Raw genomic sequence first — 12448 nt, 5'->3', positions numbered from 1 at the left:
TGGCCCAGTGGTTAAGAAACCGCCTGCCAATGCAGGGGACAGGGGTTCGAGCCCTGGTCCAGGAAGATCCCACATGCCATGGAGCAACTAAGCCTGTGTGCCACAACTACTGAAGCCCACGAGCCTAGAGCAGTTGCTCTGCAACGAGAGAAGCCACTGCAATGAGAAGCCCGCCACTGCAACGAAGACCCAACACAGCCATAAATAAATAAATTTAATTAAAAAAAAAAAAGGGACGTTCACCTCCACTGAAAACAGACATCACATATTCCTATAGCAGCAATGTAAATCAGATTTCATTTTAAAGATGGCACATACAGTGTAAGATGTAATAGTGTTTGTTGGTGTTGTTTATAAGATCTGCAGACCAACTAATTACTTCCCTTAATTCTTCATGGACAAATTGTCGCCCAATTGTGCTTTTTTTATTTCAAAAATTTAACAGACTAACAAAGACACTGGAAAAATCCTATTTGCTCTTGCAACTTACTACAGTGAAAAGGCTTTATTTAGAGCCAGATTGGGATTCAAACATCAATTTAAAAGCTGTATGACTTTAGGCAAGTTACTTTATGAGAACATACCTCATTTTACAGATGAAGAAACTTACCAGATGAGGCTGTTTTGAGGATTAACAACTGTACATAAAATATTTAGTACAAGTTCTTAGCACATTCAAGAACTTATTAAGATTAAATAAAGCCCTTTCATTGGCTCCCCATCCACCTCAAACTCAAGCCCTATTCCCAAGTTTCCTAACTTGACATTAAATTGAGGCCTCAGACTAGCACTACTAGTATCAATCTACAACTCAATTCGATTCCTTCTAGTCTGACAAGAGGTAAGGTTCAAGGCTAATAATTCTGCACACTCTTGGGACTTTTCTTTCTGTACTGCCATTCAAAGTCCATTCCCAGCACTTTCTCCTGTTTTTAACTTCCTTCTGTACTTGTATCTGTTTCTCCCACTCCAAAATAAAAATAATCATCCCTGGGCTTTCTTATCTACACTTTCCTTAACTGCTTATGCCAATGAATTCAACAGCTCTATCTCCTGCCCCTAACTAGCTTGTTCAGATCTATATATGCAACTACATATTCAATATCTTCCCCCACAGACACCTCAAATTCAAAATGCCAAAATAAGCACAATTCTTCTCCCACCCTTAATACTTTCTGCTGTACCTCCTTAGTCCAGTTAATGGTATCATTATCTGCCCAGTAGCCCAAGCCAGAAAAATAGCATTTGGGACTCCCCTTCCCTTAGTTCTAATACACACCTCTATCTAAAAAGTTATAAAACTTCGTGATTTTATCTTCTCAATGTGACTTGACTTTTATATCCAAACACCCCTGGCCTGTCTATACTAGACCCTCATCTTTCATATTCTCATAACTCTGCCTCTAGTCTATAGCATCCCTACTCTCTGAAAGCCTACCATCTCCACCACTTCCAACAATAGAAACCAATCACACTTCCTCATTTAAAATCCTTCAAAGACACCTGTGACTAATGAATAAAGTTCAAACTTCATCTTTCCATGATCCAGTCAATTCAATCAACTCCAACTTTTGGCCTCTTCCCCCAAATGATACTTCCTCTATCCAGAATGTTTTTCTCATCTCCCTAGTGACTTCCTCGTCTTAAAGCTTACCTCAAGCACTGCTGCTATGGCAAAACCTTCACTGATCTCTAGAATAGTTCCTTGAAAGTTCTGACCATGTTTTAATTATGCTCCTATCTCTGACACCCTGCACAGTGCCTGTCATAGAACTGACGCTCAAATGCTTAGCTGATGAATAAAAATTTAAAAGATCATGAAAATTATCCAGATTTACAAGTTAGGTTTTTGACTTGCTTCAAATTTATTGTAAAAGGAAAAAAAAAAAAAAACAAACCACTTAGGTGGGAAAAAAGAACTTACTGTTTATTGTTATCAATTACAAAGTTTATTTTATCTCCAGTTTCCAGCTGAACGTTCCCTTCAACATCTTCAGGGGTGTAAGTCAGATAAAACACTTCCTGTGAATTAATAAGTTATTATTACTATACTGGCAGGATGCATGTTCAGTGTATACTGTGATTTACTTTGTTAAATACTTCTTAAACTGGCATTTAAAGCCAAATTTCTTAAAATTAAATGCCTTTTGACAAGTACATAGTTTATTCACATAAACACACTTCCCCTCCAAGGTGCTGATGACTTCTGCGAGTCCACAGCTGAGCAGCAATCCAACTTCAAAAAGCTTACACACGTGGAAGCATTTGCCCAGAGGCTGTAGTTACATCTCAAAAAAAACAATTTTTATATAAGGCATTCCAAACAAAAAAGCTGAGTTAGTGCTTAAAAGGAACCAGAAAAAAGATCCCCTCCCACAACCCCCAAAAAAAGCGAGTAAAAGAAGCATTTTACCTTAATGTTCTAACTAAGGTCACACTTGGGCAAGCTAAGACACTTGGAAGTCCTATGGATTTTTTTCTTTTTAGATTTTTTGATAATGCTGCACTCGAAGCCTCTTCAAAACCAAATTTTAAACTGATTTTTATCAACTGCAGCTTACGTTTTCTATTTTGAATTTTAAAGTACGCTTATAGATCACATGGTGGATCAGGCAAAGGTTTAAGAAAAATACACAAGTTTACCCCATTACGTTCGTAGCATACACTCCCTGTTGGACTCTGACCCGGGGCAGCTGGAGATTTACTCTCTAAGTTGTGAGGAACAGCGCACACAACCTACCAGTCAAAAAAAAAAAAATTTCCATTGCTAATCATTTCAGGAGCAGCACTGTGCAATATAAACTGAATTTTAATATCCTCTATACTATACAAAGGGATACATTTTAATATGATCCACAAGAGGATGTCATGCTGCCAAGTTTCAAACTTACAGTACATAAGCTGACTGTAAGTACAGACTTAGGGTTATATACAAAAACCCAAATTGAGTCTTGACCGAATTTTTATTTCAGGTCAAGAAATGCCAGTGCTTCTGATATAATTTTAAAATAGTAACTTTTATATACTATAGCTCTCTTGCGTGCAAACTGAGGAGATGGGGAGAATCTTCCTTTTCTAATGTGAAAGATATGCAAATGCAGGGCCCTAAGAAAACATAAAGCATCTAAGTCACTAACTTGTCCATTAATTCGTTCTTCAGGGAGGATTTCTTGTTTTATCTTCACCAGTTTAACAGCGATGGGTTTCCCAGTCCGCCGGTCAGATGATACTTCAAATTCAACATCATCTAAAACAAAGAGAGTGTTGTGTTTGTTGGACTAATTTTGGCAAAGTGGTATCTCACTTTCAAGCTAAACTTAATGAGGTATTTGAGTTTCCTTAGACTGGTGATTCTTAAAGTGTGGTCCCTGGACCAACAGCAGCATCACCTGGAGTGTAGCAGAAATGCAAATTCCCAGGCCCTACTCCAGACCTACTCCAAAACAAATTCTGGGCATCACGTACAGCAATCTGTGTTTTAACAAGCCTTGTAGGTAATTCTGATACACACTAATGTTTCAGAACCACTGCTTTAGACTAAGCTAGCCATATCTTAGTTTTCATGGCACCTACACATACTACAAATGACACAATGTAATGATGAGATTTGGCAAGCTTCCCCCCTCACCCCCAAAATCCCTCTATACCCTGAGTTTCTTCATCTGTAAAATCAGGATTAACCAAAATAACACTCTCGTACAGTTTAGAGTATTTGGTATGCCAAATATTCATGTAACTATTGTTCTCTTTTCTCAAAGATATTTTAAAAAAACACACACTGAGACCTTGTAACTTCAGTCCTTTAATAAGCCACACATTTTCACATGTGAAAGTAATTTCTGTGTTGTCAGCCAAAATGAATTCCCACATAGTCCAAGTGGTGACATTGTAAGAGTTATTTCTTTCAGGTACTACTCAAACTAGTACCTGGCAAAATAATTAAAACTAACATTATAAAGTTTAATATTTTCACTGGCTTAAAATCTAATATATAGCCAAACAGTCATTATTGGGGGAATAACAATTAAATATACCAAGTGTCTATTTAAAAAATATTCAAAGATATCTTTTAATCAATTACTCTTTCATCCCTCAAAAAGACTACCACCACAACAGAAATCAGGATTCTGCTAATTTATATAAACAAACTTCAGTAATTGGTACAATTAAAAGGCCAAAAGCATAATACTGTCATGAGTAAGTTGATATGCAAGATAAATTTGTGATTAGTTTTATAAAAAGGAGAACGAACAGATTACCTCCTACTTTTAAGTCCTGCAGGTTGCCATTATACTGTGAACAGTGGAAGAAAAGTCTAGCTTGACGTTCTGAACACTGAATAAATCCATAAGAGGTTAGCAGTTTTTCAATAACCCCGGTTTCACGCAGTGCTGCTGAAGTACCATTGGGGTACCCATTATGCCCATTGTTGTGGAGAAGATTTGGATCAAAGCTCATCTGTTTTAAAAAAAGAAAGAACTCAATACATATAGATCTGTATATTACCTCCATAGCTTACTAAGTCTGATTAACAAATCACTGAATTTTTAACATAAAAAGGCAAAGAAAATAAAGGTAAACCAAATAAAGGGAAGATTATGTGTTTTTATTACTGAAATGTTAATTTAGCTAATAAAACATTTCAGAGGAAGTAATTCAAATTATTTTGGAGGAACTGCCTCAATTTATGCTAGAATTTTCACTTACCAAACAAATAGAATTTGTGGAGTTTAAATATTAAGATAAAGTAACTACATAAGTAAAAGTTGCCTTTACATTAACTCTAAATTACTAAAACAACAATATCAGAACAAAGGTAACTACTATTCAAGAGATGGAAACCCAAACTACCAAGACATTTCATTAAATTTATTAATACTTATTTTGAAACGTAAATAGAAACCTTGATGCTATTTGGTAAGCCGTGCATCTTGAAGGCAATTATTTAAGTTAGTAGAGATTAAAACAATAAAAGAAACTTTCCATGCAATACTTATTTCAAACTAGAAAATGCATGCATGCTCAGGTCCTTTAATGGAAGATGACTCAAAACAATGAGTTAGAAAGCAAGAGTTTTCTAAGAACTCCGACAACAAAAGCTCTTGAATCCTAAAAATCTTCAATCACTTCACAGGTACAATTAAATCTTTTCACCTGTTTCAGACACTGAACTCTCTAAATACTGTCATTTGTTTCTATGGTCAGATAAAGCAAAATAAAACATTCTTTAGTGAACAGAAGGGCTATTTAAATGCAATGAACTGGGACCTATTTAATCATCAGATACTGTCTATAACATTGGATATTTCATTTTATTTAAGTGAAGCATGAAATAGGACAAAATCCCTTGGAAAGGTTAGGTCTATAATTGATTTACTATAGCAACATATCCACATCTTTACACGTAGTTTTAGACCCTTTCATTGAAAATTTGACTTATAAGCATTTTAAGTTTGACGTTGGGCAAGTAAAAAAATTTTTCATCAGGAAAAAAAAGATGACTGAAATTCTAGAAAGAGATAAACCCAAGTTTTAAGTAGTTAAACACTGGGTGGGATAGCCAAATCATGCAAATCAAAGCCATCACATCTGTAGGTGGTTAAGTTCTAATTCATTCATGCTAGACACTGTTTTGTGTCGGATGTATACTAACTCATTTAATTTTTACAAAGGCCCATGAGGAAGTAATATTGTCCCCATTTTACCAATGATGAAACAGACATTCAGATTAAATGACTTGCCAAAGTCAAATGACAGAGGAGTTGAACCAAGAAGGTCTACCTCTACAATACTGACTCGAAACTAGGGCTTCTCTAACTGAAGTTACCCAGTGATCTGGTTAAAATACAAAATCTGATTCAGCGGCAGGGGTTTGAGATTCTCCACTTCTAACAAGCTCCCAAGGTGATACTAATACTTCTGATTTTTGGACACACTTTGAGTAGCAAGGCCTAAACTACTAAACTTACCTTTCAAGATTCAAGGTGAAGGAAATACTTAGGGAAGTTAGAAAGTGAGTTTGCAGGGTATTTCAATCAAACTGAGTGGCCCTTCTTAGTCATGCTCTTAACACAAAGAAAAAAGCGGGGATGACTACTTCCCTGACTTACAGATCTCTGATACGTGGGGGTCCTCTTTTGTTTTTTAGTCCCAGATGAGGTAGAAGATGAAGATAAAGGTAAAGAAAGTGAAGGAGGGGCTGTAGGAGGGGGATGAGGATCTGATGACACAGTAAAAACGTTCTCCATCTCAAACAGCTGTGATAACATAGCACAATGTTTACAACTATGATCAATAACAATTTAACACACATTTGACAGTCAACCTGTGTATCTTTACATTTATCATTAAGTTACTTTAGCAAAATATAATTCATTTAATCAGATTTCTATCAACAAAATAAATTATAGCATTAACATTAAACGGTCAAACTGAAATGTATTTTTTAAAGCACTTACTTAACCCCTAATCCATAACATTTACAATTTTAAAAATGCCATATGGACTCTGGTGGTTGCTACAGCAAGACAACTGAGCCCAACTTCTTCTCAATGTCCCACAACTTTACACAGAATCCAATATTCTCAATCACTTGTCTCCCTCAAGTAGGGTACACACAGGATAATCTAATGGGGTGTAGGAAGAAAATATCTGAACTAGAATATATATATTTGGCCAGAGATAAAAACTAGCTTTTACAAATGGTTATTATGTATTTATAGAAGAGGCCTTGCTGAGTTGATATGTCAGGTCATATCACATGTCATACATTAGTTAAGTATTCTGAGGAAAGTGGAGAACCTCACAAGAGATTGACAGTGAAGCCCTCGTTCATTTACTTTCAGCATATTAAAGTTTACATCTCTCCAATTAAGTGTACATATTTAGCTATCTATTTTAACTAAACTGCCCTCACAAATAGACAAACTGTTGAAAAAGATTCCCACAGAAGAATCTTAGAAGATAATGCTAATAAAGCAAGCAAAGGCAGAGAACTGGGAGCCAACACTTCTAATCCTAGTATTAGTTCTTGTACCTCCACATTATGAAACAAATGACCATCTAATGAGATCTGACAAGTCTGACAAAACATTAAGATCAAGACTATGATACAGACTTATACCAGTATCAATAAAACATAAAATGCATACTGTCCCTCAGATATTAATTCATGACAGTATAAAGTTTTTAAATTAAACACTTATAAACTAAGCATCCAGATATATATATTTCTAGTGGGGTTGAAAAGTTTCTACACTGTTAACAGGTACACTATCTTCACAATATTGCTTATTTCACCTTTGTCCTATTTGTACCACTGCTTCACAATGCAAATGGAGGAATATAATCACACAATTGATAAATATATACACGTACATATTGACCATACATGCTCTTCTTGTTAAACAGTATGATCAAATTAATTTGAAGACCACTATTCCACCATCACTGACTTAGATCATGACTTTCAAGCTGTGCTTTTTTCACATTTAGACTAGTTCTTATCACCATACAAGTAAGAACGCAATGATACGATCTGTAATACACAGGCCAGGAAGCTGCAAAAACCACATTCTCAAGTCTCCAGTCCTAGTAGTCCTAGCTGAAAGTAAGAGGTAAGACTCATGTTCTTCTCACCCTAAGGGAAAATGAACCAGAATGAGAAGGGATTACAGCTGTTATTTCTTTCTAAGACTAAACTGTTCCCCAACAAGTGTACTGGAATTTAGGCTATATTGCTCATCTCATCTCACCTTTAGATGTGCACATCAAAACAGAATTGAGGGCTTCCCTGGTGGCGCAGTGGTTGGGAGTCCGCCTGCCAATGCAGGGGACACGGGTTCGAGCCCTGGTCTGGGAGGATCCCACATGCCGTGGAGCAGCTGAGCCCGTGCGCCACAACCACTGAGCCTGCGCTCTAGAGCCTGCGAGCCACAACTACTGAGCCCACATGCTGCAACTACTGAAGCCTGTGCACCTAGAGCCCGTGCTCCGCAACAAGAGAGGCCACCGCAATGAGAGGCCCGTGCACCGCAGTGGAGAGTGGCCCCCTGCTTGCCGCAACTAGAGAAAGCCCAGCAACAAAGACCCAATGCAGCCAAAATAAATAAATAAAATGAATTAAAAAACTAAAAAAAAAAAAAAACCAGAATTGAAACAGAACCTCTCCTTTCTCCTAGCACCTTTCCTGACTTAGGTATTTTTCTCTTGCCTTTATCTGATTTGAGGGCTACTTTTTTAAAAGGGAAACCCATACATCACTCAAGCAACTTTAGATAAGACAGTATGTTAACCCTTAAAAGAATTCCTAATAGTTCAGCTAAATTTTTTAAAAACCAGCACCATCAAAACTTTAAAGAAGCATCATTAAATAAAATGGATGTTCCTTAAAAAACAAAACAAACAAAACCAATTACGTAAAAAGAGAAATCGAATGGAAAAAGTAGACAGCTCAACAACAGATGCTTGTTTATAAAAAATTAACATAAAGACAACATCAAAAGAAGGGGGGTGGTGGTGAACCAGTATGTAAATGTTACTTGGCTTTTTTTTAAATGGGGGAAAATCAATTTAGTTGCTCATCTCACAGCATACAAAAAATATATTCTACATGAACTGTGTTAAATGCCTTAACAAATATTAAATAAAAATGTATGCATTTATAAAGTTTTTGGAAGGGGGGACTTTCTAGGCTCAAAGTCAATAGATAAAAACGCCAAGGGAAAGGATCAATATTTGATTACATAAGAAGTATAAGCTTTTATACTCAAACCTAAAGAGAACAAACACAAATGTAAATATATGAGTGTATCATTAAAGAATTTAAGCAAATCAGTAAGAATTAAACTACCAGAATATAAAGCTCTATGAGAGCAGGGGCTTTTTGTTCAAAGCTAAATCCCTAGTGTTAGACAGTGCTTGGCACATAGTAAGCACTCATTTGCTGAATTATGGAAAGACATTAAAACAAGTAAGTCTTAAAAGATCATTCATTAAACACAAAACATATGAACTTCAATTCTGGCAAGCAAAAATTTAGATAAAACAAATTATTCATTTATCAAACTATCGATGGTAAAAGATTAAAAAAATTGAGAAAGTAGGTCAAGAACAACATGCTAATATATTTTCATGGTGGCAAACTGGTGCAACCTTTCTGAAATACAGTTTAACCACAAGTACCAAAATGTGGAGGTGCTTTCCTTAATAATTCCACTGCAGGAAACCTATCCTGGGGAAATGTGAAATGTGGACAAGGCTTTACGCACAAATGTGTTCATTAAAATGTTTTAATAACAAATTCCCAGAAACAATCTAAAGTTTCATAGTAATTTATATAATGACAAAAATATTTCTATAATATGATTTTAACTGTATTTTAAAAACGAAAGACCAGGAAAGTCTACTTCAATGCTCACAGGCAATGTAACACTTCGATGGTGTTTTAAGTGCACAGAGCTAAAAATGGTAAATGGGAACAGAACTCAGTACTCACTCCACGGCTCACATTCTTAACCACTGCTTTATACGCTAAACCAGAACTCGAATGCCTACAATGCATCAGCACTGTTCTAGGTTCCACATGTATAGTAGTGAACACAGCAGACGAATATCCCCAACACCAAGTTTAGACTTTCTACTCTTTTCTATGTATTTGTTTTTAATCAGAAAGTCATTAACGGGACTTCCCTGGTGGCGCAGTGGTTAAGAATCCGCCTGCCAATGCAGGGGACACGGGTTCGACCTCTAGTGCAAGAATATTCCCACATGCTGCGGAGCAACTAAGCCCGCGCTCCGCAACGAGAAGCCATCGCAATGAGAAGCCCGCGCACTGCAATGAAGAGTAGCCCCTGCTCGCCGCTCGCCGTAACTAGAGAAAGCTCATGCGCAGCAACGAAGACCCAAACGCGGCCCAAAAAAATTAAAAAAAATCATTAACAATGATTTTTTTTTTTTTTTAAAAAAAGGAGAACTGGAAAGAATCACAGGTCAAATTTAAACTTCACTTCTAATTCAAGAAATCAACTAAAGTTCCCTAAAGAACACAGAACTAGAATCAAAAGACTGGCTTTTAGTCTTGCTTCTCATACTTTTTAAAACTTCTCTGGGATTGTTTCCGCGGATGTAAAATGATGGCCTACGTGATTTCCAAATTCCCTTGGGAGGCGGGGAAAAACAATCATAATTCTGTGCTCCGTAATTTCTTCTTGCAACATCTGAGTTGTTTTTCCCCCCTTTTTCCTAACCTAGTCTGCTTGGCTCCCACTGAAAAGGAATTAGTTTAGAAAAGGCAACCTATTTCACTGTATGACAGTTTTAGAAAATGACTGTTTTCTTAATCTAAACATATTTCCCCTTAACTTCCTTTGCTCCTTTCAGTTTTCGGAATGCAACTGTTTTTCAGACTAATTGCTGTCTTCTGGGTATGTTCTAAATTATTATTCACTGAAGTACATTTCACTACTATTCTTACTGTACCCTGACCAATATATAGAAAGCACTGAGTGATTATGTTTCTTGATTCTGTAGACTAAAGTTTGAGTAACTTTATATAACTAAAAAAAAAAAAAACCAAAACTCTATTACTCCTTAATAAATTAGTAAAATCAGATTTTCTCCTTTTGGTACTTGTATAACTGATCTTTTGTTACTAAAGAAAAAACTAATCTAATGCTTTTAAATTTCTTTTCTTAGTTAACCTGGAGTTCCAATTTATAGGGATAATTTTAAATTATTAGCCTTTGTAATCTGTCTTTTAAGCATTCTGTGTCCTTCCTTAATACCCACCTCACAGGGTTGTGGGGATGGTCAGGGTTAGTTACTTCATACAAAAAGCCTGGAATGGTGCTTAGTACAGAGCACACACATAACTACTTACTACTAAATATTTTTAAAAAGTAGAGCAAGAATAGAATCTGGCAGCACACATATGGAGACCTCTCTGAAAATCAGTCCATTAGTCAAAGCCTTTTAATGCTTATAATCCAATCTATATTCCATACTGACCACTATGTTATCAAGAGATACTCTGTCAAATCTCCTTATTGAAACATCTTATTTTTTATTTGCTCCTGGATTTTTGCTAGGGATGGAGAGCAGGCTCCAAAGTTCGCACACCTGACTTTGAAAATCAATCAAGACATTTACAGTTCCTGACCATAGGCCTCCACACCCCTAGCCAAGTTACCCTGTTATCTTCTCATTCACCTGGGGCTTTAGTTTTCTTTTAATGTTCCTAGCTTTGCTTTCCTTCTTGTCACCTTAAACTGTCTTTGATCAAAATACTCATCAAAACAATCCATGTCTATCTTTACATGACAAACTTATAAGCCTTATTCATTGATATTTTTTAAGGCCAATCCCACTCAATATTTTTATTCATTCCTAATTATGTACTACTTTTACTGTTTTTTACAAAGGCTCTTTTAAAGTCTGTGGTTCTCAGATGTAGAGAACAAACTTATAGTTACCAAGGAGGGAAGGGGCAGGGTGGGATGAATTGGAAGACTGGGACTGACATATATACACTACTATGTATAAAATAAATAACTAATGAGAACCTACTGTATGGCACAGGGAACTCTACTCAATGCTCTGTGGTGACCTAAATGGGATGGAAATCTAAAAAAGGGTGGATATATGTATATGTATGACTGATTCACTTTGCTGTACAGCAAGAAACTAATATAACATTGTAAAACAACTATGCTCCAATAAAAATTAAAGTAAAAAAATAAATAAAAACAAAATCTGTGGTTCTACTGCATTACCAAATCTGTCTCCTTAGCTGCACTCGTTTTAAATGGAATAATTCACAACTGTACAATCAGAACATGGTTCACTGTCAATAACCCCCCAACTGTTATTTATGTTTGTAAATATGTGAATTAATCTATATAACTTAACTTTTGACAGCTATGCATGCATTTACACATTAAAAATGTTCATGTAGCAGATGATGGCTTTCTCTCACAATGGTCTGCGATGCCACTGTGGCCAGTACCAATAATGCCAATGGCTCAGCTGATGCCAGGAGGAGCAGGGAGCGGCTTTTGAGCTTAGGCTTGCTGAGAAGTTCGATGACTAAACTGGGATCTTCTAGGACAGGTTGTCAACAGCCCTCTCCTAGTCACCCTGTCTTGTTTCCTTACAGATTTGCTTCCCCCCACCTCCACCTCCACCTCCACCCCCACCCCCGGGGCGGGTGGGGGGGGGATGTTCCTGTAGTAAACTAATACTCAGAATACAAAGATTAGGCTAAACAAAAAGCACTTCTACTTTAAATCCATCTCTACAATTCATGTCAATGCAATGAAAGCTGTAGCATCTAATCTTTTACCCTTCTGAATAGTAACGACAGAGCTGTACAATTTCAATCCCCATTATTTTATCTAACCCAGCACAATTGGTACCAATCTAAAATTATTTTTTAAAAAATCAGATGAGG

The 12448-nt window shown here is 36.4% G+C and overlaps 1 protein-coding gene across 5 annotated transcripts in view; it reads right to left on the bottom strand.

The window, feature by feature from the left end:
* The window catches only part of CSDE1 (cold shock domain containing E1), a 35818-nt gene that overhangs the window by 14383 nt on the left and 8987 nt on the right, over positions 1-12448 (bottom strand). For 2 of the 5 annotated variants that reach the window (XM_082458373.1, XM_082458372.1), the window contains exons 2-4: positions 4260-4458; positions 3138-3247; positions 1925-2022 (exon numbers count right to left, since the gene is read on the bottom strand). In XM_082458373.1, the coding sequence (XP_082314499.1) occupies positions 1925-2022; positions 3138-3247; positions 4260-4458 (407 nt within the window). Of the gene's footprint in view, positions 1-1924; positions 2023-2643; positions 2737-3137; positions 3248-4259; positions 4459-6110; positions 6258-12448 lie in introns of all 5 variants that reach the window. The other 3 variants (XM_082458369.1, XM_082458370.1, XM_082458371.1) reach the window with 3 other exon arrangements.

This window comes from Balaenoptera physalus, assembly GCF_965194825.1.
Source record: "Balaenoptera physalus genome assembly, chromosome: 1".
Classification (NCBI taxonomy): Eukaryota; Metazoa; Chordata; class Mammalia; order Artiodactyla; family Balaenopteridae; genus Balaenoptera; species Balaenoptera physalus.
This window is presented reverse-complemented; position numbering and strand designations above follow the sequence as displayed.